The 12,790-nt window shown below is 44.2% G+C and overlaps 1 protein-coding gene across 1 annotated transcript in view; it reads right to left on the minus strand.

Moving 5' to 3' along the window:
- Positions 1-12,790, minus strand: part of DNAH17 (dynein axonemal heavy chain 17) — a 1,486,981-nt gene that overhangs the window by 1,311,618 nt on the left and 162,573 nt on the right. The window contains exon 10 of the mRNA XM_029599137.1: positions 930-1,043. Coding sequence (XP_029454997.1) covers positions 930-1,043 — 114 coding nt within the window. The remainder of the gene's footprint in view (positions 1-929; positions 1,044-12,790) is intronic.

Raw genomic sequence — 12,790 nt, forward strand, 5'->3', positions numbered from 1 at the left:
CTACAGATTTCTGTTTCCGAAGAGGACTGGACAACTATATTTTCAACTATTTCCCGTGGTAATGTCTCTGCTAGGATAATTGAAGCTAATTACAAGATATTGTATAGGTGGCATCTGACTCCCGCCAGGCTCCATCGCTATTACCCCAGAGTGGATCCTCTTTGTTGGCGTAATTGTCGGCACGTTGGGACTTATTTGCATGTGTGGTGGGACTGTGAACTCATCAAACCCTTATGGTCTTATGTTTCCCAGTTATTGTCTGACCTACTTAAAACACCTTGCCTTCTATCTGCGGCACAGGCGCTCTTATTCTTTCCGGAGTCTTCTCTTACCACAGCGGCCCAAACATTAATGCACCACATTTGCACGGCTACCAAAATGGAGATTGCTTACCATTGGAAGCGAGCTTATCCACCCACGTCGGCTGAACTTCTACAACGCTTGGACAAGGCCTGTACCCTATATCGATTAACGGCACTGAAACATCATCGTCTTGCCAAAATCAACCAAGTTTGGGAACCATATATATGCTGGAGACCGCTGACTTTTCAAGTATAGTTTTTGGAATATATCTATTCGTACATTCACCTTGGTTTTTGACACGTTGCCGGAGCTAGTTGGAGCTTCGCTCAGAGATTTGCTAACAGTATATAGCATGCGGGGGGGGGGGAACTAAAGGTTTTCATTCACCTGATGTTGTATTGCATTTCATTGCTTATCAGATAACTTGCTGTCGTGATTGAAATTGTTTTTCTGTTTGTAATGTTTATCTCAGCAATAAAAGTGTTAATCAAAAAAAAAAATGATTATGTTGTCTTATCTTGGTACAATGTCATATTTTTGCCAATAACACTATGAAGTACACTCTTTTAAACTACTCAAAACATAGCATGGCAAAGGCAAGCATAAACTGATCAATAAATCCCTACCTTGTTAGCAGATTCAATGCTAGTACAGTCATCAAAGGCTTGACAAATTATGGACCCCAATCTTCTGTCCAAATCTTGAACTTTTATTTGAAAATCTGCAAAATCTTCTTCGAACTTGTAAAAAAAATACCAAATAATGACAATGAAGATACACAATACTTGTATAAACACCTTTGCTTGGAAGAAATATATTTTCTAATTATCTGTCCTGTTACCTTACACTTGTATTACACTTATAGAGAGAGAATATTTCACATGTCCTATGCACTGACACAAAAGTTTTTTTGGGTAAAAAAAAAAAAATCACCTGAAATCATGCTCTGATTATAGTACCCAAAAAATCAGACTGATGATTCTGATTCTCCTTATCTCTAGAACAGATCAGCAACCTGTGGTTCCCAAGCAACTTGTGGCTTATCATCCCTTTCTACAGCTCCTGTGTCACTGGCTCAAGAAGTGGAATGGGCAAAGGGAAATTACATCAGCATGAGTCACGCACAGCCCTAGAAGAGATTGTATTGTATATAGGAGATGGAAACAGTCTTTTATCAGCCACATGGCCTGGCTTAGGGGTAGAGTCATTGTTGCATGGGCTTCAGGAGGTGGAAGTATATCCTAATCAGCCTACATGGTCCGAATGAGGTAGAGTCATTGCTCTGCGGGCTGCAGAAACAGGAAGCATCTCCTTATCAGCCTACATTGCTTAGCTGAGGGGCGCTCTGATGGGGATAACTCAAACTTGAATATAGGTGCATAAAATACAACACTGGCAACCAAAATATGTTTTAAAAATCTTTATAAACGTAAATAAGTAGACCTCAAAACAGACGATTGAAAACTCATAGTCAAAATTATAAGTAAATTATTAAGTATCTTAGATCTAGATTCATCAAAATATCGCATGCAATAAGAAGAGGGGCATGTTTTATGGTAATAGCCTTTTTATCATAGAGAGTTCATCAAGCTAGGTTGAGACAACATTGTACAAATCTCATCATTGTGAGTTTCCTCACTCTGAAAGACATCAAATCTTCACAAGAGTGCACTGTTCTGTTCATATGTCTCACTCTGCATATCAAAGTGGCCCCTAACCCCTACACTACTACTTAAATCTCACCTTGAATTACTAGGTGGGCCTCCTATAGTAGCATAAATAGCTGCTTACTATGGTGCCACCCCCAGAGGCGCTCTCTCTCTCTCCCTCTCCTCCCTTCCTTCTCACATCTCAGGCCCTTCCTCCTATTTGTGTTATGGGCATATCGCGCAGCTTAATGCCAATGAAAAAGGTGTAGTTATTTTTGGAATTAAAAATGTGTGATATCATGCGTTATGGCTTCGTGAAGCCAGCCCACTTTTACAAAAATGCCACACCCGACTCCACCCCAATCCCTCCCCTTTTCAAAATTTGCATCACAGCATGCATTATGGTGCTTTTCGCATGCGAAAACACCTTAACGCATGCGAAAACGCCATAACGTGAATTGGAAAATGACCCCTTTAGATTGATATTTGGAGAACTGTCATATAAAGAGCTTCACAAATGCTGTCTCACTGTGCCTACTGTGTCACTAAAGCATTAAAAATGGCTCTTGAATTTAATCATAAGGTCTCCCACATTTTTTAAAACATTTTGTTTTGCCTTATGTGTAACATTAAAATATAAGAGGTATTAGGGAGGAGGAATAGCCTAGTGATTAGAGCAGTGGGCTAGAGCAGTGCTCTAACCACAGTGGGCTATAAACAAAGAGACCAGCGTTCAAGTCCCGCTGTCACTCCTTGTGACCTGGGGCAAGTCACTTTACTCTCCATTGTCTCAGGTTCAAAACTTAGATTGTAAGCCCTCTGGGAATAGGGAAATGCTTACAGTACCTGAATATAAACAGATGTGATATCTCAGATTGAATGTTGGTATATAAAAATAATAAATAAATAAGAGAAAATGCCAAACTTATCCTGTCAATCATAATGAAAATTAGCCACATACTATATGACTAAGACTAGGTATTCCATTAATTCAATTTACTAGACCCAAAGAAAAATAACACCCAACACAAGCTGTGTTTGAAGCCTTCCTCAGGGATGGATTGGTCAGCGATATTGTCAGTCACTGTACCAGGCAAAAAAGATAATTGTGGCAAATATACATAACTCATTTATAGGATCAACAATCATTCACTATTATAAAAGACACAGAAAATTACAGAGTGCAGAATGATGTGAAGGCTCTCTCATGTGATTGCAATTTAAAAAAGAAACTGATTAAAATATGTCATTTAAAAGTCACCTAATAGGCCCATGTCCAATCAATAAACATTAAGCAAAATTGCTTACTTTGTAATAGGTGTTATCCCAGGACAGCAGGATGCAGTCCTCACATATGGGTGACGTCACTGACGGAGCCCTATTGCGGGAAAACTTTCTGTCAAAGTTTCTAGAAACTTTTGACTGGCCCTGTGAGGCCTCTGAGCATGCCATGATATTCTCTGCCACAGGGGTCTCTCTTCAGTCTCGTATGTAGCAATAAGCGTTAGCAAAATAATATAATAAAATATATGAGACCCAACTCCGCGGGGTGGCGGGTGGGTTTCATGGGATCTACATCCTGCTGTCTTGGGATAACACCTATTACAAGGAAAGCAATTTTGCTTTATCCCAGGACAAGCAGGATGCTAGTCCTCACATATGGGTGATTAGCAAGCTAGAGGCTGAGTCATTTTGTAGTGAAGCAACACTAAAGTATTGTTGGTGAAAATAAGGCAGCCAAAGATCACAGCAGGTTGGATGTAGTAGGAGTTGGGATTAAACTGGAAACAAGTTCTTTAAGACAGATTGTCCATAGGCTGAATCTTGTCGTCCTTGTTGTCCAAACAGTAATGAGCTACAAAGGTGTGAAGAGAACTCCATGTTGCTGCTTTACATATGTCAAGAATTGGCACTGAACGATAGTGTGCTACTGAGGTTGACATTGCTCTTACTGAATGTGCCTTTACTCGCCCTTGGAGAGGAAGGCCTGCTTTTTCATAGCAAAACTGTACGCAATCTGCTAACCAGTTGGACAGAGTATGTTCACCCACTGCTTTCCCCGGTTTGTTTGGATCATAAGATACAAAGAGTTGATTGGATTTCCTGTGCACTGCAGTGCAGTTTAAGTAAAATGCTAGCGCATGTTTACAGTCCAAGGTATGTAAGGCCCGTTCTCCTTGGTGAGAATGAGGCCTTGGAAAGAATGTGGGCAAAACTATAGATTGGTTCAAGTGGAATTCTATAACTACCTTGGGAAGGAATTTTGGATGTGTACGAAGAACCACTCTGTCATGTAGGAATTTGGTATATGGTGAATACGTGACAAGTGCTTGTAACTCACTAACCCTTCTAGCTGATGTAATGGCTATGAGGAACATAGTTTTCCATGTGAGAAATATAAGATCACAGGAATTCATGGGTTCAAAAGGAGAACGCATGAGTCTTGTTAAGACCAGATTCAGGTCCCATTCTGTGACTGGCGACCGAATTGGTGGTTTAAGGTGAGTTAAACCTCTCATAAACCTACTGACGAGAGGTTGCGTTGAAATAGGTGCATCTCCTATCTTGTTATGGTAAGCTGAGATTGTACTTAGATGTACCCGTACGGAGGAAGTCTGGAGACCAGAGTCCGAAAGATGGTATAAGTAATCAAGCAGGGAACCTGTGGAGCAGGAGAAAGGATCAATACTCTGCTGCCTGCACCACAAGGCAAACCTTTTCCATTTCACTGAACGATAGTGTGCTACTGAAGTTGACATTGCTCTTACTGAGTGTGCCTTTACTCGCCCTTGGAGAGGAAGGCCCGCTTTTTCGTAGCAAAACTGTATGCAATCTGCTAGCCAATTGGATAGAGTATGTATACCCACTGCTTTACCCGGTTTATTCGGATCATAAGAAACAAAGAGTTGATTGGATTTCCTGTGGACTGCAGTGCGGTTTAAATAAAATGCTAGAGCACATTTACAGTCCAAGGTATGTAAGGCTGTTTCTCCTTGGTGAGAATGAGGCCTTGGAAAAAATGTGGGTAAAACAATGGATTGGTTCAAGTGGAATTCCGTAACTACCTTAGGAAGGAATTTTGGATGCGTACGGAGAACCACTCTATCATGCAGGAATTTTGTGTAGGGTTCGTATGTGACAAGTGCTTGTAACTCACTGACCCTCCTAGCTGATGTAATGGCTACGAGGAAGATAGTCTTCCATGTGAGGAATTTTAAATCACAGAAATCTATGGGTTCGAAAGGAGAACGCATGAGTCTTGTTAGTACCAAATTCAGATCCCATTCTGTGACTGGTGGTCGAATTGGTGGTTTAAGCTGAGTTAAACCTCTTATAAACCTACTGACGAGAGGTTGTGCGGATATGGGAGCATCTCCAATCTTGTTATGGTACGCTGAGATTGCACTTAAATGTACTCTTACAGATGACGTCTGGAGACCAGAGTCTGAAAATAGGTATAAGTAGTCTAAGAGAGTGGTTGTGGGGCAGGTGAAAAGGTCTATCTTCATTTGACTGCACCATATAGTAAATCTTTTCCATTTGGAAGAGTAGTTCTTTCGTGTGGAAGGTTTACGGGAAGCCAGAAGCACTTGAGAGACATTTTTTGAAAGACTGAGTGGTTGTAAAATCAAGCTTTCAACATCCATGCTGTCAGGGAGAGGGATTGAAGGTTGGGATGGCGCAACCGACCCTGATCCTGAGTTATGAGAGTGGGAGTTACTTCCAGGCGAATGGGATCCCTAACTGAGAGGTCTAGAAGTGTGGGAAACCATACTTGTCGAAGCCAATATGGGGCTATGAGTATCATGGACCCCTTGTCCTGTTGTAGCTTCACTAGAGTTTTGGTTATTAGCGGTATCGGAGGATACGCGTATAGTAGGCCTGAGTTCCAAGGGCGAGCAAAGGCGTCCTTGGCTGGCTGGTTCTTCTGTCTGTGTAGAGAACAGAAGTTGTGCACTTTGTGATTCAGAGGTGATGCAAAGAGGTCTATCAGTCGGTTGTCCCCACAGTTGAAATATCCTGGTCGCTACTGAGGGATCCAGGGACCACTCGTGTGGTTGGAATTGACGACTGAGTCGATCCGCCACTACGTTGTGAATGCCTGCCAGATAAGAGGCCCGAAGGAATATTGAGTGATTCAGGGCCCAGGCCCAAATCTGTGCAGCCTCTTGACAAAGGAGATACGAGCCCGTACCTCCCTGTTTGTTGATGTACCACATGGCAACTGTGTTGTCCGTTTGGATGAGAACAGTTTTGTGTGAGAAGCAGTCCTTGAACACATGCAGCGCATAACGTACAGCTCGAAGTTCCAGAAAATTGATTTGGAATGTTGCTTTGAGTTTTGTCCAAGTCCCTTGAGTTTGGAGATTGTCAATGTGTGCTCCCCAACCCAAGGTGGATGCATCTGTAGTTAATGTTATCTGTGGGATTGGTTGTTGGAAGGGTAGGCCCTTGCGCAAATTGTCCCTGTTTGCCCACCAAAGGATAGAGGAACGTAGCTGGTGGGTTACTTGAATTGGATAATGTAGTGGCTGAATGGCTTGAATCCATTGAGATCGCAATGTCCATTGGGTTATTCTCATGGCGAGTCTTGTCATAGGAGTGACATGAACTGTGGAGGCCATGTAGCCTAGTAAGGTTAGAAACTGATGAGCTGTTGCCTGTCTCTTTGAGCGAAGCGAGCTTGCCAACAGGGATAATGTCTCTGCTCGATCCTTGGGCAGAAAGGCTCTTGACATGATAGTGTCCAAGTCTTCACCTATGAATTGAAGTTGGTGCGACGGTGTTAGGTGGGATTTTTGATAGTTTATGAGAAATCCCGTGGAGTGAAAGAGAGCAATCGTTTGATTGAGAGAAGTTAGAGCTCCTTGTTGAGATTGACTTCTGATGAGCCAGTCATCTAGATATGGAAATACATGGACACTTTCCTTGTGCAAGTGACCTGCAAGTACTGCTAGACACTTTTTGAATTCTCTGGGAGCTGATGCAAGTCCGAATGGGAGGACTTTGTATTGTAGATGTTGATGACCTACCATGAAGCGTAGGTATTTGCGATGAGGAGGAAATATTGGAATGTGAGCGTAAGCGTCTTGAAGATCCAGAGAGCAAAGCCAATCCCCTTTTTGTAGAAGTGGAAGTATGGTGCCTAGAGAAACCATCCTGAACTTTTCTTTTTTTAGAAATTTGTTGAGATTCCTGAGATCTATGATGGGTCGTAAGCCTCCGGTTTTCTTTGGAATGAGGAAGTAACGGGAGTAGAATCCTCCGCCCTGCTGAGACCGGGGCACCGGTTCTATAGCCGTTGCTTTCAGAAGAGTGGATAATTCCGTTTGTAAGTGAAGCAAATGAGCTTTGCTGAGATGGGAATGACGAGGTGGACAATCTGGAGGAATGGTTATGAAATTGAGTTGATAACCTCTGTGTATAATTGAGAGGACCCATTGGTCTGATGTTATGGATGTCCAAGTGCTGTAAAATTTGGAAAGTCTTCCTCCCACGGGTAGAGTGGTATAGGGATTGGAATAGGGGCTCTGCTCTCTGGACTTAACCTCAAAATCCAGTTGCAGGTCCCGTTTGAGAAGGAGGTTGAGGTTTGGGTGTTCTTTGGTGCCTCTGTTGTGGTCGCTGTTGAGACTCGGAGGCCGTGGCCTGGATGATGGAGGATAATATCTCCTTTGTCGATAAAATGGCCATCTGGTGTCCCGTCTAGGAGGTCTGCGAGTAGCATGTGTATCATGCGGAAGAGAGGATAATTGCCTCAGAGTCTCCATATGCTCGCGTAGTTGGGATACTGCGTCCTGCACGTTAGTGCCAAAAAGATTATCACCCAGGCAAGGGAGGTCAACAAGTTTGTCTTGCACCTCTGGCCATAAGTCAGATGCTTTGAGCCAAGCCCACCTCCAAGCAGTAACTCCTGAAGCAGCAATTCTTGAGGCTGTTTCGTAAGCATCATAAGCGGCTCTCACCTCGTGCTTGCCGGTATCTAAACCTTTGGTAATAATATTCTGCGCTGCTTCTTGGTACTGCGCAGGTAGGGATGGTATGAACTCTTCTATTTGCTTCCAGAGGTTTCTCTGGTGTTGTATTATATAGAGATGGTATGCTGAAATCCTCGAAGAGAGCATGGCTCCCTGATAGATTTTTCAACCCATTTGATCGAGGAATCGATTATCCTTCCCGGGAGGAATAGAGGAATGGGTCCGAGATCGCCTGGAACGCTTCTGTGCAGATTCTACGACCACCGAATGGTGGGGCAGCTGAGGCTTTTGGTAGCCTGGTGCAGACTGCACGAGGTATGTAGCATCTATACTTTTGTTTACTGCAGGAACAGTGCATGGATGTTCCCAGATGCGTTGCTGTAACTGCAGCAGAACTTCATGAATAGGGATGGCAAGAGTATGTTTGGGAAGATCAACAAACTGGAGTATTTCTAGAGTTTGTTGTCTGTCATCGGTATCTGTCTGCAGTTTGAATGGTATAGAATCTGCCATTTCTTGGATGAAGGTAGAAAATGAAAAGTCCTCTGGCGGGGATTGTTTCTTAGCTTGAGGCGGCGAGGGATCAGACATGAATTCCTCCGATGAGAATTCTGATGAAGTATCTGACCAGATATCATACGCAGAAGGTTGTTCAATAGGTGTAGGCTTAAAAGCTTAGAAACACCTGAGGGTCCAGGCAGAGTATGATCAGAGAATATATCATCTTGCTCCTCTTGTACTGGATTAGCAGGTAAGGAAGCTAACAGGTCTTCATACCTTTTGGTTAGTAAGTCGTGTAAATGCGACTGTGCACCTAAAGTGTCAGAAGAGACAGATGGATGTTTTGGCATCGTATGTTTCACTTTCATGGATGCCTTGAGTCTTGTTGTCGATGCCCTTTGAGAAGGGTATGAAGTAGGTGCTGTCGTGTAAACCAATTTTGGTTACAGGGGAGACGAGGCAGCCAAAGCCGATGTTTGAATAAAAGAAAACGTCGACAATTGGTCTGGAACAGAGGGCATCGATGAAATTGCGGCCACTTTAGTCGATGGAACTTGGAGATGTGATGAATAAATCAGAGGTAACATCTCCGTAGACATCGGTGGCTTTGGCATTGAAAATTCCATCGATGGAATCGATATATCCATCGACATCGACGGTGCTGGCGGAGTTTCCGGCAGCGACGTATCCGTTGTCATAGGCGGAACAGCAGGCATCGGCACGGTGACCGACATCAGCACGGTGGCCGGCATCGGCATAATGGCCGGCATCGGTGCTTCCACCGGCATTGACTGAAGAGTCGGCATCGGCGATGACGCCGATAACTGTGCCTGAAAAGCCTCGGTGACCATCCGTTTGATTAGACTTAGTAAGTCTGACGCCGAAGGTAAAACTTGGGCACTCGATGACGATGGCGATACCGAAGGAAGAGGCCCCGGAACCGAAGATTCGGAAGTCAGCGAGGGATCGGACAGCTTGTGCCGCTTCTTAGTCGGTTCCTCTGGGGGAGGGAGCGACGACGACACCGGGGATCGATGCCTTCGGTGCTTATGTTTAGGCCTCGATTCCACTGACCTGGTCGATGGTACTGGTGATGGAGCATCGCCCGATTCTTCTATTCTCCGTTTTTTTAAGAGGATTTTCTTAGTGACCACCGTTGGTGAAGGCAGTGATTTGAGATGAAAAAGCTGAAACATTTTCTCCTGTCTCAGCTTTCTGCCCTTCGGGGTCATTTCCTGACACTTCTCACATGAAGTAATTTCATGTTTTTCTCCCAGACAGATTACACATTCTATGTGAGGATCTGTTATAGACATGGTTCTGTTGCAAATTGGACACTTTTTAAAACCTGAAGCCATGTCTGTGATCGACAGCCGTCGATGAGGTGAGAGAAAGAGAAATCCTGAGAAAAGAAATTTTCCAAAATATTATTTTCTGTCACCGTCCGGTGAAGAATGAGATTTAGTGAGAACCCAATGGGGAATTTTGAGAAAAAATATGACTTTTCCAGTCAGAATTAGTGAGAGATTCTCACAGGGCTCCTGTCTCTGCGATGCTGAGTGCAGCACGGAAAAAAGAAGACTGAAGTGAGACCCCTGTGGCAGGGAATATCATGGCATGCCGGGCATGCTCAGTAGCCTCAGGCAACCAGTCAAATGTTTCTAGAAACTTTGACAGAAGTTTTTTCCCGCAATAGGGCTCCGTCAGTGATGTCACCCATATGTGAGGACTAGCATCCTGCTTGTCCTGGGATAAACCATACTTGTCGAGGCCAATACGGGGCTATGAGTATCATGGACCCCTTGTCCTGTTGTAGCTTCACTAGAGTTTTGGTTATGAGCGGTATCGGAGGATACCCATATAGAAGGCCTGAGTTCCAAGGGCGAGCAAATGCATCCTTGGCTGGCTGGTTTTTCTGTTTGCGTAGAGAACAGAATTTGTCCACTTTGTGATTCAGGCATGACGCAAAGAGGTCTATTGTTGGTTGTCCCCAACGTTGAAATATCCTGGTCACTACTGAGGAATCCAGGAACCACGCATGTGGTTGGAACTGACGACTGAGTCGATCCGCCACTACATTGTGAATGCCTGCCAGATAAGTGGCCCGGAGGAACATTGAGTGTGTCAGGGCACAGTCCCAAATCTGTGCAGCTTCTTGATAATGGAGATATGAGCCCGTACCTCCCTGTTTGTTGATGTACCACATGGCTACTATATTGTCCGTTTGGATGAGGACAGTCTTGTGTGAAAGGCAGTCCTTGAATGCATGCAACGCATAACGTATAGCTTGAAGTTCCAGGAAATTGATTTGAAATATTGCTTCGAGTTTTGTCCAAATACCTTGGGTTTGGAGATTGTTTACGTGAGCTCCCCAACCCAAGGTGGATGCATCTGTAGTTAACGTTATCTGTGGGACCGGTTGTTGGAAGGGTAGGCCCTTGCGCAAATTGTCCTTGTTTGCCCACCAAAGTAGGGATGAACGTAGCTGATGGGTTACTTGAATTGGAGAATACAGTGGTTCAATGGCTTGGATCCATTGTGATCTTAATGTCCACTGGGTTACTCTCATGGCGAGCCGTGCCATAGGAGTGACATGAACTATGGAGGCCATGTGGCCTAGTAAGGTTAGAAACTGATGAGCTGTTGCTTGTTTCTTTGAGTGAATCGAGTTCGCCAATAGGGAAAGTGTCTCCGCCCGATCCCCAGTTAGAAAGGCCTTTGAGAGGATGGTGTTCAATTCTGCTCCTATAAATTGAAGCAGGTGAGACGGAGTGAGATGGGACTTTTGATAATAGATGAGAAAGCCCATGGAGTGAAGTAGAGTAATTGTTCGACTGAGAGAAGCCAGAGCTCCTTGTTGAGATTGACTTCTGATGAGCCAGTCATCTAAAAAGGGAAAGACATGGACACTTTCCTTGTGCAAGTGTGCTGCTATTACTGCCAGACATTTGGTGAATACTCTGGGAGCAGAGGCAAGTCCGAATGCTAGTACTCTGTATTGGAAATGTTGATGACCCACCATGAAGCGCAGATACTTGCGATGAGGAGGGAATATTGGAATGTGAGTGTAAGCGTCTTGAAGATCCAGAGAACATAGCCAATCTCCTTCTTGAAGAAGTGGAAGGATGGTGCCAAGAGACACCATCCTGAATTTTTCTTTTTTCAAAAATTTGTTGAGATTTCTGAGATCTAGGATGGGATGTAGGCCTCCGGTTTTCTTTGGAATGAGGAAATAATGGGAATAGAATTCTTTGCCCTGCTGAGTCCGGGGCACCGGCTCTACAGCCCTGGCTCTCAGAAGGGTGGATAATTCTACTTGCAATTGGATTATGTGATTTTCGCTGAGAGAAAGGGGTCTCAGAGGAGCATCTGTTGGAATTGAGAGGAAATTGAGTTGGTAACCTCGAGATATTATTATAAGTACCCATTGGTCTGTTGTTATTTGAACCCAATGGTTGTAAAAGGAGAATAGTCAACCTCCTACTGGAAGCTATGGATGAGGATTGGAGAGAAGGCTGTGTTCTCTGGGAATGGCCTCAAAAGCCAGCAGCCGGACCTGTCTGTGGCGGAGGTTGAGGCCTAGTCGCCCTAGGTTGTCTGGGCTGAGGTCTTTGTTGTGGCCTAGAAGACCTGCTCTTAGATGTAGGGGGATAATATCGCCTCTGTCTATAGAAGGGTCTTCTGGAATCCTTTCTTTGAGGCATACGAGTTGGCTGCGTAGGTGGATCCTGTGGGATCGATGAAAGCTGTCTCAGGGTCTCTGTATGCTCTTTTAATTGAGCAATTGCGTCTTGTACTTTGGACCCGAAGAAGTTATCTCCATGACATGGGAGGTCTACTAACTTGTCCTGGACTTCAGGCCTGAGGTCCGAGGCTTTAAGCCATGCCCAACATCTGGCACTTATACCCGATGCAGCCACTCTGGAAGCTATCTCGAAACCATCATAGGCCGCACGGACCTCGTGTTTGGCTGCCTCTAGCCCTTTGTGGATAATCACTTGGGCTGCTTCCTGATATTGTGATGGAAGTGATGGAATAAAGTCCTGCATTTGCTTCCACAAATTTCTTTGGTACTGGGTCATGTATAATTGATACGAAGATATCCTAGAATTTAACATGGCCCCTTGGTAGACTTTCTGTCCCTGGGAATCTAAAAATCTGTGATCTTCATCTGGGGGATTTGAAGAAAGTGGTCTAATCCTCTTGGACTTCTTTTGCGCAGACTCTACCACTACTGACTGGTGAGGAAGCTGTGATTTTTGGTAGCCAGGAGCAGACTGCACCAAATATGTAGTGTCCATTCTTTTGTTAACAGCTGCCACTGAGCATGGATGTTCCCAAATCCAATGTTGTAATTCT

Source organism: Rhinatrema bivittatum, chromosome 4, assembly GCF_901001135.1.
Source record: "Rhinatrema bivittatum chromosome 4, aRhiBiv1.1, whole genome shotgun sequence".
NCBI classification, from domain to species: domain Eukaryota; kingdom Metazoa; phylum Chordata; class Amphibia; order Gymnophiona; family Rhinatrematidae; genus Rhinatrema; species Rhinatrema bivittatum.